The 18,716-nt window shown below is 40.9% G+C and overlaps 1 protein-coding gene across 2 annotated transcripts; it reads right to left on the reverse strand.

Annotated features, from left to right (window-relative positions):
• Positions 1–1,209: 1,209 nt before the first annotated feature.
• LOC146706934 (UTP--glucose-1-phosphate uridylyltransferase-like) lies at positions 1,210–18,696 on the reverse strand. Of its 2 annotated transcripts, none has more exons than XM_085458236.1 (10): positions 18,524–18,696; positions 13,661–13,776; positions 11,907–12,014; positions 7,160–7,345; positions 6,890–7,023; positions 4,057–4,354; positions 3,772–3,969; positions 2,605–2,847; positions 2,140–2,244; positions 1,210–1,599 (listed from the first exon to the last, which is right to left on the reverse strand). In XM_085458236.1, exons 2-10 carry the CDS (start codon positions 13,757–13,759, stop codon positions 1,492–1,494), a joined length of 1,479 nt encoding a protein of 492 aa, XP_085314362.1. In that variant the 5' UTR covers positions 13,760–13,776; positions 18,524–18,696; the 3' UTR covers positions 1,210–1,491. The 2 variants fall into 2 exon arrangements, with proteins under 2 accessions (XP_085314362.1, XP_085314361.1); XM_085458235.1 differs by lacking the exon at positions 18,524–18,696 and adding an exon at positions 14,461–14,643.
• Between the last annotated feature and the right edge of the window lie 20 nt (positions 18,697–18,716).

Genomic DNA, 18,716 nt, shown 5'->3' on the forward strand with positions numbered 1-18,716 from the left:
GTCCTGTGACAATTTGAGTTCCAAGCAGCTTTTCGCCAGCCAACTAGAGATGGTGGTGGCTGACAGGGAGGAGAAGATTGCTGAGATTGCCACATGTATCACAAATGCAGACAGTAACATCAGGAAGAAAGAAAATGGAAAAAAGATGAGTGCCAGGAGCTGAAGAGGCAGCTGGAGCAGATGAAGTGATCCCAGTGGGTAGGAAACTGGAGGAGCAGCTCAAGCAGATTCCAGCAAGGGGGACTGGTGTATATTTATTTATTAGAACAAATGGTAAAATGGGCTGTATTTGTATAGTGCTTTACACGTCCAGTCACCCACACATTCACACACTGGTGATGGCAGCTACATGTAGCCACAGCCACCCTGGGGCGCACTGACAGAGGCGAGGCTGCCGGACACTGGCGCCACCGGGCCCTCTGACCACCACCAGTAGGCAACGGGTGAAGTGTCTTGCCCAAGGACACAACGACCGAGGCTGTCCAAGCCGGGGCTTGAACCGGCAACCTTCCAATTACAAGGCGAACAGAACACAGCTGCCCCAAATTAACAGTATAAATAATGACCAAAATCAGTAGTTATGTGCAAGCTCTGAATGACAAAATGTAAACCAAAAAAAGCACTTTATTATTTATTCTAGTTACTTTTTGATTTGGGTACAAAAACATGAATTCTAGTATATACGAATCTCTCTTCTGACCATTTAACACTGTGTGCTCTGTGATGAAATGATCATTTGTGAGTTTTGTGAGGAGGATCATCAGTAGTGATCCAATCTGAGTCTGCAACTAAGATCAAACGGGTTTTAAGTCTGTTTGATCTTAAGGCCGAGTGTCAGGTGACGAGCAAGACCAGGAGCATAATTATTCACTGATCTTTTATCGTTGGCTGCAATAAGGAATTGACAGGTTTAATCACTTTATATGCTAATGGGGTCACAGCTCTTAATGCTCCTGTCTACCTATAAGATCCAAATGACTTTGTATGTTTTTGAGCAAACCCAACACATTGATGCAGGAGTAAAGGGATGCAGCAGTGATTAGAAGTAGCAGCAACTCTGAGAATAGCACAGAGGCGCTGTGAGATCAGCCATCATTTTCATTTTTCTGGGCCTGTTCACAGAACTTTCTGATCTCACCTTGTACACAAAAAAACATAAAACAAATAAAGAATGAGTCCGACGTTTCCACAAAACACAGGAAGCTCTGCTGACCCGTACTGCACTTTTTTATTGACACAAGAAAAAAGATGACCACAGTGAGCCAGACTTTACAGTGATTGTCTTGCAGTAACAGCAAATTTCTTCTACACAGTGCTGGAGAAATTTGGAAGCACGATGAATTTGACCTCTGACCTTTTCAGGCTGACTTTACACTGACACAACTGTTTAAAACAAAAGCTGTAACAACCCTGCTGTTCATCAGAAGAACAGAATCTCTTAAAAGTCATCTTTAAGATCCAAATGGCTTTGAGCATTTTTCCCAGAAGGCCTCAGTGGTCAAGGATCCGCAGATTTCCTGAAACAATCTTGTTCTCCAGCATGGCTCCAGCAGGAATATCTATCCGGTCACCATGATTGGCTATGATGATGACAGTACCCTGATGAATAAAACGATTAACGAGTGAAAAACTGACAGAAATGTCACGTATTCTTGCAACCTTTGTTCGAAATCAAAGGTTATTGTTAAAAAATATAGTTGAGTAGCCCTGACAGGCTGGTGACCTGTCCAGGGTGTATCCCACCTCCCGCCCTGTGGCAGCTGGGATAAGCTCCATGAAAACTGTTGAGTCTGGCTAAAAATCTTTAAGCTGGTCTTTCTTTGAGCAAACATGTTAAAAGGTGAACTAAACATTCTGTGTATGCACTACCTATTTGCTCTAAATTTCAATCAATTTGTTCACAATGGTTAGTCAAGTTAGAAAGTGAAGGAGCTGCTCGTTATTCTGTCTAACATGGGACATAAATGAAATGTTTAAGGTGGAATTCCTTTCTAATTTCTGGAACAGTACTGTAGGCCCGAATAAGGCTCGACGTTAATTCAATTCAGAGAGCTGAAATAATGCTCTGTAGAAGTATTTGATTTAAGCCTGTAGGTGGCGCTGTTCAACTGTGCCTCAGTTATTGGAGCGGTTGCTTACTTTGAGAGAGACGTTCTTCCCGAAGGTGACATCTCCAGACACAGTGAGGTGATCAAGCTCCAACATGTCAGGGATGTTTTCAAACCTTGCCAGAAACTCCTGAACCTGTGGAGCAACAAAGCAAAAAGCAACCAAACCCTGATTTTATTATTTAGGCTCTCTAACATTATAACATAAAACACCTTCAGATGACTGTTCAGACTTATTTAAATAAAACTGAAACATGCTCCTACTTTCTCACTACGCTGAGCAGCAAGCAGGTCATGATGTTGTAGCTGAAAACATTATCTTTCCATTTCCTGAGAACTGATTTTTTTTTTCCTTTAGTTAACTTGTAGTTAGATTTAATTAGAAATATAACGTGATTAAACCTGTCAATTCCTTATTGCACCCAATGATAAAGTACAGAAGCTGAGAGAGGCTTGGATCGAGAGTGGAGATGATGCTTTCTGGGTGGCAGCTGACCTTTGTGAAGGAGCTGCCCAGTTTGACATGAGGCGTGGTTGGGAACTCTCTCTTCTTGCTCATGGTGAGAGAGCCGGCGTCCAGGGTGTACAGATTGGACATCACCAGCAGCAGGTCAGATGATGTCTTCACGGGCAGGAAGCGGCTACGGGGTACGTTCACACCCATGGCATTGTTAAAGCTTTTGATGGCAGCACCCACAGCTGTCTCTAGCTGGATGACATTCAGCCCACCATCCAGGGTCTACAGAGAGATGGAGCGCTTCAGTCAATAGGAGGAAAAACAGTTCCAACAGGCTCATAATCAAATTTGTTCATTCCACTCCTTATCGTCCACTCATCTTAGTGTGGTACTAATACACTTAGCACCCCACTAAGATGAGTGGACGATAAGGAGTGGAATGAACAAATTTTTTGAACTCAGGACTTTACACAAGTCCTGAGTTCAAAAATAGCTTTCAAAATAAACCAAATCTATTGACAAAATGTGCAGAAAAAACTGCTCTGAGCTAATGTCAAAAATATCTATTGTGTAAGATAAGGATGTATGATAACACCAATTTGTATCCTAAGACGACATATTAACAGTATTCGTCTGATAAAGCCTCTTGAGAAAATGGAAGCAGGGTTAAAAAGAAAAAGTAAAAGACAAGCAGCACACACCCAAAACATTTTAATACTGCCCCCAAAACTTTTCACAGCCTCATTACTTGAAGTACCTTTAAAATATCGCTTCATATCACAACACCAGAGAACACAAAAGCTCAGGACTGTGATTATGAGGTTTTTAAAGGTCCTTGAGTATTTTGTGGTACTTTGATTCTTAAATATCAGTTTTCTGACATTACAAGTTACAAACTTTGCAGCCTCTAGGAGCAACGTATATGTTCTACATGCAGTTTTGAGTTTGACATCCGACTCTTTTTCCTCCCAACACCAAGCGGCACCTCTTTGTTGGATGGTTGTATTTAAGAAGGATCTGAGAATTGTTGCTTAGTCATGAGCAGGTGTTTTTTTAAGTTATCCATGAAAAGGGAATCACAGTGTCACTCATGTCAGGCACACTGGATTCCTTTGGCTGAGGTTAGTGGTAATGTTTTTGCAGTGGTAGCTCCTACAAACAAGTCTAACAGCATAATGTTAAACAAAAAGATTTCCGCAGGATTACCTTTGGATTGACGATGATCTCCAGGTCCATGGAGTTCTTCTCTTGCAACCTCTTGATGGCAGGCAGAGAGATCCACAAATTGTTGGTGTTGAAGATCTTGAACTTGGTAACAGACTTAAATTCGTCAACATGGGCCTTGGGGACCTGTGCGATCTCCAGCAGCCTCAGACGATCCTCATACTGGATCAGAGTACCACCCTGGACAGAAGGGAAACAGGCTGCACAGGCCGAGCCACACTTTGTTCAGCCGGGGCCAGATCGCCATGAGGGCGATACTAAACATACCTTGACGTCGGCTCTGGTCTTGTCTGTGACCTCCATGATGAACTCGCAGCGTTTGTCGGCCGGCTGGCTCATCAGATGGTTGAGGATGAACAGGTCAACTGTGGCTCCCAGGTTGTCGATGTTGGAAACAAAGATGTACTCTTTCCCTTCAGCAATGAGTTTGTCCAGGAGCCCGGAGTTTTGGAAGCTGGCATAGATGTCTCCGTGCCCTGGTGGGTACCAGGCCTCAGCATTTTCGCCACTGGTGCCCATGCTCTTAGCAATTGGCAGGAGGGACTCCTTGTTGGTCCTCGGATACCTATTAAGAAAATAAAGAGTCCGTCATTTAGACTATAAAGAACTGAAGAGCTCTCTATTCCAAGAGAAGTGAAGGAAAATCAGATGGTGGACAAAACAAATTTACCCTCAAAGCAACTTTGACACTTTTATTTTTGGACAGCAGATGTAAACGATGGCCCTTATTTACCAACAGTTTCTACACACAAATCTGTGCGCACAAATGTTTAATGCTCAAATCACTGACTTATAAATTATATTTTTCTATATTTTGTGCACTTTTGTACTTGTCTGTTTACTACCAAATCAGAGAAGACAGCATAGCTCGATATGTCTTCAGAATCTTGAATCTGGAAATGTTTTTTTAACATCATCATAAAAATTAGTAGTGAATGCTGATGCATACATGCCTGTTCTTCTTTATAGTTCATGTAGTGTACTTCAAATCAAAAGACATTTCAAGTCTTCTAAAAACTTGCTTTTCTTATTTTTCCTTATAGTCGTTGTCCTAATCCGACTGTTTCGCTCTGGAGTCAAATCACTGGATTGTACTTTTTGATGAGTCCTCTGTGTTTGCTCTCATGAAGTTTTCTTTTCAGTGCAGACCTGAATATTAACATCAGGTCTGATGGACAGTGATCTGGTCTTTACTTGTCTGGATGTTCTGAATGGATCCAGCATTGTCTTCCTTCCAGGTTTTGTTTTTTTAAGAACACACCAAAGATTATTTGTCCACTGCTAACGCTCCAGCTTTCCTTTTAATGGACTTGTTGTAGTTTTACTGCTTACCACTTTAACAATGACATATGTACAGTGGGGCAAAAAAGTATTTAGTCAGCCACCGATTGTGCAAGTTCCCCCACCTAAAATGATGACAGAGGTCAGTAATTTGCACCAGAGGTACACTTCAACTGTGAGAGACAGAATGTGAAAAAAGAATCCATGAATTCACATGGTAGGATTTGTAAAGAATTTATTCGTAAATCAGGGTGGAAAATAAGTATTTGGTCAATAACGAAAATACAACTCAATACTTTGTAACATAACCTTTGTTGGCAATAACAGAGGTCAAACGTTTACTATAGGTCTTTACCAGGTTTGCACACACAGTAGCTGGTATTTTGGCCCATTCCTCCATGCAGATCTTCTCGAGAGCAGTGATGTTTTGGGGCTGTCGCCGAGCAACACGGACTTTCAACTCCCGCCACAGATTTTCTATGGGGTTGAGGTCTGGAGACTGGCTAGGCCACTCCAGGACTTTCAAATGCTTCTTACGGAGCCACTCCTTTGTTGCCCGGGCGGTGTGTTTTGGATCATTGTCATGTTGGAAGACCCAGCCTCGTTTCATCTTCAAAGTTCTCACTGATGGAAGGAGGTTTTGGCTCAAAATCTCACGATACATGGCCCCATTCATTCTGTCCTTAACACGGATCAGTCGTCCTGTCCCCTTGGCAGAAAAACAGCCCCATAGCATGATGTTTCCACCCCCATGCTTCACAGTAGGTATGGTGTTCTTGGGATGCAACTCAGTATTCTTCTTCCTCCAAACACGACGAGTTGAGTTTATACCAAAAAGTTCTAATTTGGTTTCATCTGACCACATGACATTCTCCCAATCCTCTGCTGTATCATCCATGTGCTCTCTGGCAAACTTCAGACGGGCCTGGACATGCACTGGCTTCAGCAGCGGAACACGTCTGGCACTGCGGGATTTGATTCCCTGCCGTTGTAGTGTGTTACTGATGGTGACCTTTGTTACTTTGGTCCCAGCTCTCTGCAGGTCATTCACCAGGTCCCCCCGTGTGGTTCTGGGATCTTTGCTCACCGTTCTCATGATCATTTTGACCCCACGGGATGAGATCTTGCGTGGAGCCCCAGATCGAGGGAGATTATCAGTGGTCTTGTATGTCTTCCATTTTCTGATGATTGCTCCCACAGTTGATTTTTTCACACCAAGCTGCTTGCCTATTGTAGATTCACTCTTCCCAGTCTGGTGCAGGTCTACAATACTTTTCCTGGTGTCCTTCGAAAGCTCTTTGGTCTTGGCCATGGCGGAGTTTGGAGTCTGACTGTTTGAGGCTGTGGACAGGTGTCTTTTATACAGATGATGAGTTCAAACAGGTGCCATTCATACAGGTAACGAGTGGGGGACAGAAAAGCTTCTTACAGAAGACGTTACAGGTCTGTGAGAGCCAGAGATCTTCCTTGTTTGAGGTGACCAAATACTTATTTTCCACCCTGATTTACGAATAAATTCTTTACAAATCCTACCATGTGAATTCATGGATTTTTTTTTCACATTCTGTCTCTCACAGTTGAAGTGTACCTCTGGTGCAAATTACTGACCTCTGTCATCATTTTAAGTGGGGGAACTTGCACAATCGGTGGCTGACTAAATACTTTTTTGCCCCACTGTAACTTCCATCTGTCTCTGTTTCCATCCACCCAAAAAATAATGAACCATTTCTTTAATCACCTCTGGCTTTTTACACTTATTTCATACTTAACAGATTTTGTTCACAGACTCTCCGTATGTGTGTGTGTGTGCGCACTGCACCTGCTCTGATTGAAAGTGTGGATTTTGACTTGGTGGTGTTTGTATTTCTGCAGGATCTTCTTTGTATCCTCGTCGGTGTTGAAGGAGTTCATGAGTACAAGCGGCACGTCAGCATTAAAGGTTTTGTTTAGATGCTGAAAACACACAATCATTTAGCACCATGTTAGAACAACAATTGCCTCAAGGTAGTTCACCAGAGGCAAAAACATGACCCTGGACTCATCCTGATCATCAGAGGTTAAGATGTGCAGTGTTTTTCTGCATTCTTACCTCAATTTGTTTCACTGTCAAGTCCAAGAAGGTGTTCTCATTGCGGACACTGATCAGACTCTTTGGGCCCTTGCAGCCCATGCTGGTTCCTAGACCGCCATTCAGTTTGACCACAGCAAGTTTGTTGAGACTGACAGCGATGTTGTCGGGTAGTCCCCTCGCCTTGATCCTGTCATAGGGCTGGATCTGAGCAAAATCCCACAAATGAGTAAGATGGGAGTTAAAAGTCTACGAAGAGTAGAGCTTTTTTTTTAATACTGTAAAACAAAACAGTGAAGAGGCTCAAGTTAAGGTCAAGGTGAGATTGAACAAACAGTTCAGTTTGTTTTACATGTAAGTCATCAGGATGTTATGCAACAATACAACCAGGCTTTAGTCTGATAAGCACAGACAGCAATTCTCAATTCTTTATTTATTTGTCACATGTAGTTATAGCTGGTACAACATACAGTGAAATGTTTTTCCTGGCTAAAAAAGTACTCCCCCCGACTGTGCAGACATGCTAAAAAGGATTTTACATAAACTAAAAAAAAAGGGGGGGGGGGAAGAAACAAAAGTTAAAAAGTAAAAAATAATATAAAAAACAATGTAAAAGTCCATATGTTTGTGCTTATAAGTATATATCCATGACGTGCAGGATATTGTACTGTAATAATTTAAATGAAAAAACTATAAAAATATACATTATTTACATAGTACAGATATATATAATAAGGTACGGATAAGGTTCAGCAAACAGCTCTGCAAGTTACACAGTGAAACCCATCAGTGCTAGATTTGTTTGTTCACTACAAAGCTGCTATGTCACCACCAGAAATGAGGAGTAACGCATGAAAAGTAGTGCATTACTGTAATCTGATTACTTTTCTCAAGTAACGATTAAAGTAAGGGATTACTATTGCAAAAAGTAATTCGATTACTGTACTTTCCCGTATGCACGCTGCGTTACTGCACCGTGATTTTGTTTGTGAGAGTGTCTCATGACAATGACGTACGAGCGTGCGACGTCCGTGGCAACAGACGTGTGCAGATCAACAAGTATGAGTAACATATTATGAGATATATATTATAATATGAGAGAGTATGATCGTGCAGCGCTTAAAGCTCGGAAGTACTGACATTACTTTGAGTTTGATTCTGTAAAAAGTAACAGAAACATTAGCGTCCGCTGTTCACTCTGTGAGGGAAGAAAACTTCTTTCTACAAAAAGTAAAGTTCAAATTGAGCGAGCACCCAGCACGCTGCCACGGGAGTGTGAAATCCACAGAGAAACCCCCGGATCCCCCCGGGGGCCACTGCAGCACCGGGCAAACCTCCACCCGCCCCACTCCTGCTAAACAGGTGACAATAGATTTAAGAGCGACAGGACTCGGTGCCGATGAGTTTTTGATTTTATTTATTTTTTGCTGTGTTTTACTTGCATGTATTTGAAAGAGTGTGAACACAAAAAATATTTTATTTTATTTTATATGCTGGAATATGAAGAAAATAGCTTTAACTGTTAAACAAATTTCTTCAAGTCAAACACTGTTGCATATAATTTAATTTTTGCTTGATGCAATGTGCATAAAGTTGAAAGATTAAACCTAAAAAATGTTTTAAAAAAAACTTTTTCATTTGATTCAATTTTATATGATGGATTATGCAGAAAAAATAGAATTGGCCTGAAAGGTCTGTTGCTTTATTACGTATTCAGGTTGTGCATCATGTTTTTAAAAAGTAACTAAGCAATAAAGTAACGAATTACTTTTGAAAATAAGTAATCAGTAAAGTAACAGGATTCCTTTCTTGGAGAAGTAATCAGTAACTAATTACTATTTTAAAGTAACTTGACCAACACTGCTGACCACTGCAGACTGGGAGCTAGTTGTCCAGCTGACACAATTTGCCCCTCTTTAAACTTTCTCAAATCCTCACGCTTGCCCATTTTTCCTGCTTCGACCAGATCAACTTTGGGGACACAATTTTCACTTGTTCCCCAATATATCAAATCCATGTTAGGAATATCTGCTTGCAGATATTACACAGAACCAAGAGTAATAAAAGACTGTCTGAAACTGTGATAGCAGCAGTCTGGCGCTCACAGGTATTACCTCATTATTTGAAACATTGACCATGTTTGTAACAGCATATATATCCATTACAGATAATAAGGAAAACATAACACTTAATGTATATTTTTATAGAGAGATGTTTCTGTGGTACAAATGTCTACAGTAAGACCATTTACTTGAACCCTTTTTATATTCAGACAAACATGCATACCCAGATACAAATATATGTGTAGCTGGGTATTAGAACATGGACAAGTAAACTAAATGTGTATATATGTATATTCATATCATTTCTAGTAAGAATTAAATAAAAAAATGTGTAGGGAAACCAATTTGAATCTCTGTGGTGTTTTTTAGCTTCCAAATGGTGCATGCCGAATAAAGCCTGCTGGGTCTATACTGGGTGAAGCTGTAGTCTACAGTTATGGGCAGGAGGAGTTTTCTATTTTAAGGTTTTACTTGGATATTTGTGGCTCCATTATTAAACAGTAACAAAACAGATAACCTCCCGTAACTGGAATGAACAGAGTTACTTTTGGAAGTGCAGTCTTCTGACTTTTCAAACCTCATGACACAGTGTGACACACAGAAAGGACACATGTATTTATGGTCACACTACACACCATATCAAAGCTGGATTTCTGCCCGTGCTTCTATAAACAGCTATCCAACAACAGAGCAACTGTTAAATATATAGCAAGTCACACTGTAACAAACACTGGGACATCTTGTATTGCTTTTCTCTTCATGCTTTGTGACGTTCTGAGGTTTTTAAAGATCTACTGGAATGGTGTGAGCTTGGAGGCCGACCAAAGACGGTCAGCTGCAGGTGATCAGCTATAGAGGAATCTATGACCTTTGCTCTATGACCTCAGTAAAGTCTTGCCTCACATGTTTGTGGATGTATTGGAGAGCAAATTGGGTTTAGTGTCTTGCTCAAGGATATTTGGCATGCAGACTGCAGCAGCCGGGAACTGACCAACAAACCTTGTGATTAATAGAGAACCTGCTCTGCCTGTTGAGCTACAGGAGGCCAAAGCTTGAGAAAACAAGTGGACAGCTCCACGGCCACCAGTGATTTTGGTTTTTAACAGCAAAAATGAATTATATCCATTATTCCTGTAATATTCCTTTGAGATATCCACAGCTCATCATGACTGTAAATATATTAGTGTTTGTTTCAACTCTGGAAAATATTCAGTCGAAGACATTCAGAGACTCTCTTTATGAAATAAACTGACACATGAAAATGTGAGGGTGGTTTCATGGACAATGTCAAAAACTGTGTAAATAAAGGATTTAAAACCTCCATCACATTGTCTTGATGCATGCTCAATCACCAAGGTATGGAAATCCCACAAAGTCGATGCTGTACATATAAAGGCGAGTGTTACGCATGTCTTGCACCAGTAAACTTAAAACGCAGTGTCTCATTTTCTCTGAACCACGCTCATGACGACAGCGGTGGTTTGAGGCACAGGGTGATTAAGGTCAGAAGGGGAGTGCGAGTGGAAGATGTGTGGGTGCTCCGCACGACACTCTGAAATGCTCCAGCAGTCAGGCTAATCTTAGTCCTAACCTTCACTTGGCTGATATTTTTGGGAACACCGTAGGCAGGAACTGAACATGTGTGTGAAATGTCACCATGCTGACAAACAGCTGGCTTTGGCCTGAGCGTTCACTATCCTCAGATCTGGTTGCAGTAGCTTGTTTTTGAAGTATGACACCCGTCGCCACAGTGGTGTAGGAGAGTCAGGAGAGTGCATGTTAACCTTAGCATAAAGACTGGAGTTAGGTAAGTGCGCGCTAGCCTCACTGTTACAAGTTAATAAGTAAACATTGTACTCTAATAATACGATTACTCATCTTTAAAATGTTCATTTTTGAATTCACCTTTCTAAAACGTTGCCTGTTGATTTCTTTGAACTTTTAATATAATTCATCTGAAGGATAAATAAACACGTGAAAGAAATTGGTGTTTGGAATAAAGCACAGTGTAGATGGTGTTTGCAGCCATGAAGCCCATCACCACACTGGCTGCAAACTCTTGGGACAGGACATCTCTACATGAATTGAATTGAATTAATGATTAAGCTGAACTATGCAGTAAGTGAGTTTGCTTTTTAGGGGCATATAAAAGTCTTAAAAAATGTTTAATTCTTAATTTAAAAGCTTCAGAAGGTCTTTTCAAAGACTGTTCAGGGTTGGAGTTGATCTAAGAGTGGATGCTGCTCCTGCACATACTGTATAACATGTATACAGCTTTAAGATATAAACTGAAGCAGTTAGAAAATATTTGGAAAAATACATTTGCTCATCTGTAGATTATGTAATTATTCCCTTACAATTTAAGCAGCTGTGGATTGTTAGCAGGTCCCAACTGTGAGGTTTTTCTTACATATTTCTGTTGCCCTCAGATGGGTTATATTCTAGCTTACTTTTATTTAGCTTACTTCTAGAATAATTTATTAATCCCTGAGGAAATTATGTGGTCGCAGTTATTCCAAGACAGTAAGAACTGTAACCAACTAAACTACAAGTGCAGATGATGCGCAGAGAGTGAGGGTGTGCAACTATCACACTGCGTACTTGCGCTTTAGATGGAACATTTAAAGCACATATGAGCACCAGCACAGAGCACTGCAATGTCAAAACTCAAGCCGTGTTAACCAGAAACATTATCTTGTGCTCACCAACTCCTCCGGTGGCCGGCTGATCTTGGCCCAGTCCACTGAAGGCCCTTTGACTTGCAGGAATCTGTGGAAGAGCTTCTTGAAACCATCAAAATCTTTTCTGGAGATCTGAAACAAAAGAAGTCAAATATCAAAACTCACTGATTAGGAATCTATGTTTAACGTCTATATGTTGCATTTATCTAGAGTGATTTTTCACTGGCTTTCAAACTACCCTTCCTACATTAAATAAATCAATACAAAATAAGCTTTATTAGAAACAGTCAGTCAGTCGGACACCAGAAAGGTTGGCTATACATCAATAAAAGCTTCAAACTAAAAACACAAAGGTGATTTTATTTACAAACATTTTGTTTTTGTCAGCTAATCATATTAAAGCTCTAATCTGCAGGTTGGTTTACATGTCTACCCTGGTTTCTTAAAGTGCACCCCTAATAATATTTTATGTAGCCCACAAGCATAACAAGGACAAAGTGGACTTCATTCACAGTGCATACTGTGGTATATTAGTGCAGAACAAGACCAAAGGGATGTCTTTAGAATTTCAACTTCTTATGTGATCATAGCAGATGAAACCTTCATAACTTGGATAAGACAGCTGGTTTCAAGAGGTGAAATGGCTTTAAACCAGCACAAAAACATAATCGACCACGAACAACCACCTCATTAAAAGACAAACTGAAAACATTTCACACACGCGCAGTGTCCCTGGACTTTGAGACCTCACACACAAACACAAAGTTCATCTGTGAAAACAGGTTAGACGTGTCTAAAGTTGCTTTTTCACTTACTCATATATGCTTGCTTCATAAATTAGCACCATAACAGGTTTATAAGCTATCAATTAATGTTGTAGCATGTTAAAAGAAAAGGAGCAGCATTGTCTTCGTTCATCCTTCAGAGTGACAGCTACACCACATTAAAATCTTCATAATGTCTGAGGCCGATTACTGAAGCAGGTATGAATCATTTACAGGACCTCTGGGTTGTTCACCTCAGGTTCCCCCGTCAGGCCAAATTTCTGCCAACAAAATCTACGTGCTCAGATGAATGTAATGGACTCTCTGTACAAACATTTGTTCTACATATATAACAGATCAATGAGTCCATGGCATCTGTCACCTCGTGTGTCTCCCAAAAACTACAAGAATGTAACAGAAAATTACAAATTTAACAAAAGTAGCAAATCAGATGCTGTCTTATGCTACAGTGCAAACACCGCATCCTTCAAGAACCACATCGCTTCAGAGCTAAATCTGACAAAATGAAAATTACTAGTAAAAACCAAACAGTTAATGGCAAAAAAGCTGATGGCGCTTTGTGTCATTACAACCTACGCACCAACTCTGTGACGACCCTGTGATAGAAACTTTGTTTTAATTTAACAAAACCATAAGAAAGAAGATGACAAAAGCTCGAAGGATGAGAAGAACAAACACAAAAAAAACGTACACATGGCCAGTCGCCAGTCTGCGTGCAGTAAAAGTAATGGGTATGTGTTACCTTATTTGACATATGCATGTTTTCTCTCACATATTAACTACAATTAGGTAAATGAAACCTCAATTAACAAAACTGTAGAGGGAAAAATCGTATTAAATTACAAAAAAGCTTTTCTGGGGCTGCACGAGATAATCCTATGCAGAAAAATCCCACGTTTACTCCTGTCCTGTGATGTTTGAGAGGATTTTTCAGAGTTTCAGAGCATTTGTGGGGATGTTTGGAGGGAGCAGCAGAGCCAAAGGCGTTCCCACCTCTGCTTCAGCTTTGTTGGTTGTGGTGAGCAGAGCCTCCAGCTCGCGGTGCATCGAATCCTCATGTTGCTGACGGAGCTTCTCCTCAAACTCTGTCATTGCTCTCCGAGTCAGATCTGTAAGCATACGCATGGGTCGTCTTCATTTAATTTAACTGTACATGTGTTGCTCAAAGATTAAATACACAGGCTGTTACTGGTTTCCAAATATATTTTAGAAAAAGAGCCACAGTTAAAGGAACAATTATAATCTGTGAATTGGAATTTATTCTTTACTGCATTCTTAGGTGCCAGCTGCAACTTTGAATATATTTTAATATTCATTTAGCTAATTTCTCTGTTCTTTTATTTCTCTGTCAGCTACATAAATTATAAGTGCTTTAAAAAAAAAACCTTTAAAGCTCAGGTTTGACAGGAATTGTAATTCTGGAATTAAACGCTTGTACTTTATCCTTAATACATCAAATATTAGGTCACACATTAAGCTTGGGAACAAATAATTACATACGGAATTACATAAGAAAAAAAAGTTAGTGCAACACAAACCAGTCAGCAGAAGCTCACTTTTAAAACAGTATGAGGTGCTTTTATGTCAGTGTTTGTGTCAATACTAAAGTCTGACTTTCAGGATGTCTGAGGACGTGCTGGAGTCTTCAAGTCGCTTTTTTACCCCTCGGGTAATCTTGGTGACTGAGAGTTTAAGGAAAAACCAGAAAATCTATTGACACTAACAACACGAATGTCTGAGGGAACAGACTTGCACTCAGAAAGTCCATCCTGTCAACCAAGATGCAAACTTACCAGCTACAGTCAGAGTCATTTTAACAGTGGGGGCGAGCTCAGCAGAAACGAAGCAGCTGGCAGCTTTTGGTGGCAGGTATGTCAGCTCACAGTGAACAATGGTCCCAAAGAAAAGCAGAGTGAGCAGCTGTCAGAGAACAACACACATACTCCTCATCCTCAGCTCAGAGGAAGCTCACAGAGCCGCTGCTCTGACCCCAAGCTTAATTCAAGGCCTGCCCCCAACCCCACACACCAATCACAAGCTGCCAGGGGGTTTGTCACAAGGCGCTGTGTACCGTTGAAACATTCAGTTAATCAGTTCTTTAAGAAACAGAATACAGATTGGCTTTTTATGTCCTGCGTTACAGTAAAAATCTGATTTCTAGATTTCAGATTTTTTTTTTAGTGTCAACTTTATATTAAAAAATAAAAACTATCCAAAAGCCTTAAAGCTTGAGGTAGACCTGGCTGACAAGCCAAGGTCAGGATTGCTCATACTATAACAACTTCCTCAGTCACAGAGTAGGTCCACCCTAAAACTGTTTGTTCGTCTATTTTACCTTCTGCAGTTGCCCACAGTTGGGGGTTGCCCACTCATGTCTTCACATCTACCTCCTGAGGATTCCCACCCCATCATTCTACTTTGACGAGTCTCTCAAGCTTCTGTAGATTTGATGGCCACAGCCTTTCAGTGGGATGTGCAGGTCGGTCAATAATATTCACTTTGGACTTTGCCATGTAGTTCTTCACCAGAGATGATGTATGTTATGGGTTGTTGTTTTGAAAGACACAGCGATAACCTAGATCTAATTCTGCTGCTTGAGGTTTCTTTCAAATTTCTTCACGTCCTTTCTTTATGATTCCTTTCACAATACTCCCAACACAGTGTTTCACTGAGAGGATGGTGTTCTTTGGGTTTCTTTTTCTAAACATAAGAAGAGCTTCAGTTTAATGTCATCTGACCAAAGGATGGCCTTCCAGTATGCATAATCTTTCTCCAGGTTGTCCTGAGCTTGAACATATCGCTTGTCAGGGCTCGCAAAATCGCTAGCCCGACGTCCCGGGGCTAGCGATTTTTCCAGTCGGGCTACCAAAATCTATCTCTGCCCTGCCCGTCGGGCTATTGTAGGAAAAATATATGTCAATGCTTTTGCATTCTTTCGGAAATGTAGCTGGGTAATTATGTCATTGGCATCGGTGAGCCACTGTCAATATGTGACATATTGAAGTCGCGTTTGAATTTGCGCTTGTTTTTTGCTTTCACTTTGCAATCGTGCGAACTGTGTATAGAGAGCGACAGCACTGATCTGTGAGTGATGATCATTTGCGCACGAATTCCTCTGACATCGTCTTATTAATCGTTAGCTTACTATGCAAACATGACAAGTGAAATCTCCCGCAGCTTAAACATATGAGAGGTTGATCGCGCAGAGAATCGCTGACCGTTATGTGTGTGTGTGTGTGTGTGTGTATGAAAGCAGCAGGATATATATTTTAGTTCTGCTGAGCCAAATAAGAGAGGTCAGGGTGAAGAAGTGACAGCCAAAGAAAAGCTTACCACAAAACGGAAAAGTTATGACAAATGAGACTATAAGGCAAAAAGAAAGTGCAGCTTTATGGTTTCATGGACAAAAGAATTTCTGTGGCTGCAATATGACGAGCTAAATAACCAGGGCTGCACATAAGTGGTCCGCAGGTGCGCATTCGCTGTCAAAATAAAAAGAGTGCACAAGATAAGAAGTTGCAACGCGTGTTTGGGTACATAAGATTTTCTGGAGGAAGACAGACATTTGTTTAGAACTCTTAAAGATGTCGAAGAAGCTCCTTTAAGCAATTACTTTGGTGTTCCTCCACCTACAAAGAAATATCAGGAGTCCGAACCACAAAAGAAGCACGTTTTCTCGGAAAAGTAGTTGCAGGAGGTGAGCTGGCTTCAAAGAAATGATGAACGCACAGAGATGTGGTGCGGAATGTGCCGTGAAAATCCCACTCTAGCGAACAAAAACAGTGCCTTTTATATGGACGCAAACGCGCGTTGCAACTTCTTATCTGGTGCGCGTCTTTTATTTTGACAGCGAATGCGCACATGCGGACCACTTATGTGGGCGATCGTGGCTCAAGAATTGGGAGTTCGCCTCGTAATCGGAAGGTTGCCGGTTCGAGCCCCGGCTTGGACAGTCTCGGTCGTTGTGTCCTTGGGCAAGACACTTCACCTGTTGCCTACTGGTGGTGGTCAGAGGGCCCGGTGGCGCCAGTGTCCGGCAGCCTTGCCTCTGTCAGTGCGCCCCAGGGTGGCTGTGGCTACAATGTAGCTGCCATCACCAGTGTGTGAATGTGTGTGTGAATGGGTGGATGACTGGATATGTAAAGCGCTTTGGGGTCCTTAGGGACGAGTAAAAGCGCTATATAAATACAGGCCATTTAGCATTTACCATGTGCACCCGTGTAAATAACATAATGTTCTGCCGGGTGTGTTGTTGGTTTTCCCTCGATTTCTGAGTCGACAAGCGCCTTTGTTACTGGGACCAGTAATTTTAAGAAAGGCCCCCATTAGAACCCATGAGAAATGCAAGAAATGCATTGCTCAGTCTGCAATATCTTTCCCAGAACAAACACCAATTGCAAATAACATACTAAAAATAAACCTGAAAATCAGTTTAGAACAGCGTACTATGTTGCAAAGAGTGAACTACCACTGGCACAATTTAGCAGTCTTTGCAAACTTCAAAAAGCAAATGGCCTCGATCTTGGTTCCACTTGCCTCTTACCCGTGACTTCAGTGGAAATTTCAAATTCAGGATCTGACACAGACTGATTCATGTCCTACACAGTTCTTACAAGTTCATAGAAATTTCTGTTCAATTAGAACCAAGTATTTGAGTTGATGATTGTAATTTTTATACAATGTTGTAATTTGTGTTTCAACAATTTTTTGATTAATGTTTTGTTTCCGTTACAATATTATACGGAAACAAAACAGGAAACAAAACATCAATCAAAAAATTGCTCTCTTTTTTTATTCGGGCTACTTAAATTTATTTTGGGCTACCAAAAACTGAAGAGTCCCTGCCCGAAGGGCTACCAGGGATTTTGAAATTTTGCGAGCCCTGCTTGTGCAGAAGTGGAGTTTTTCTTGGTGTGTAAAAGGTTCTGGTATTGACCTTCTTTAAGACTACAATTTCTGACAGGGAAGTCAGTCATTGCTGTCTTCGTAGTGGTTCTGGAGTCTTAAGCCACTTCTCTCACTAGTTTTCTTTTCAGCATGTTTGAAATCATCCACTTTTCATCTCTGTCAGGCTTTTTCTATACGGTGTACAGAAAAAGTCTAAAATGTTTTTTTAGCATGTTTTTTCAAGTGACAAACCCTTGCTTAAGTTTTTATACTGTGTGTAAGTTGGAAGTTATCCTTCACATTAAACTCAATTTTGCTTTGAGCATTACAGAGATGAAGCATTTTCATTGCACAGCTGTACTTCATGCTAGTCCAGTTTTTCAGGGGGCTAATATTGTTGACAATTCTTTTTTGTCGTTATTCTATTTTATTGTGTGCAAACAGAAATAATTTATGCTTCTAAAGAAAACTGGTACGTGTAGAAACGCTATGCTGAAAATAAAATATTAATAAAAAAATCAATTCACCTTTTTAAATGTGAGGTTTTGCTATATTTCTTCCATTCAGATAATCCATTTAGTTGGTTTCCCAAGTTATCAGTGGTTTGTTGCTGAAATCACCTGCAAGCTTTAATGGTGACCTTTACCCTGACCTTTACGCTGCTGTTTAAAGGTCAAAGGTTGAGATTCCACTCCAGCTGGCACAACGTAAAGGCACGTATCATTGCACCACAAAGAAAAAACTGCAACGTTTGCTTAAAATTCACTAAAGCTATCAGCTGCAGATTGTTGTGTCCATTTGGCTGTAGGGTGTGTGAAGACCGTGGTGAAACGTTTCTGTTCAGCGCGCACACACAGGGCAGAAGCAGTTTCGTGTTTGAGCGCTTTTCAATGTTCATTTACGCTTCTCCAAACACTCGTTTTGACCAACGTGCAAAGCAGCCACAGCTCTCACTGAGCTCTTACTCACCTGAACACTGTCAAAGTAACGGAAGGGCCTCAAAACACACCCGAGAACAACACGGACAACTTCAGACGGGGATCGAGTAGGGCTCAGACCGGGGAGTTCATTTTAATTTAAAAACAAATAACATTAAAAGGTGTCGTCATCCTGCCTTTAGCTTGTAGCTGACAGCAGCCACAACCAGCAGCACGAGCCGGGA

This window comes from Copadichromis virginalis, linkage group LG6 (assembly GCF_057382275.1).
Source record: "Copadichromis virginalis isolate Kocher_CV1m ecotype Utaka linkage group LG6, C_Virginalis_male_GT1.1, whole genome shotgun sequence".
In the NCBI taxonomy this organism is placed as follows: Eukaryota; Metazoa; Chordata; class Actinopteri; order Cichliformes; family Cichlidae; genus Copadichromis; species Copadichromis virginalis.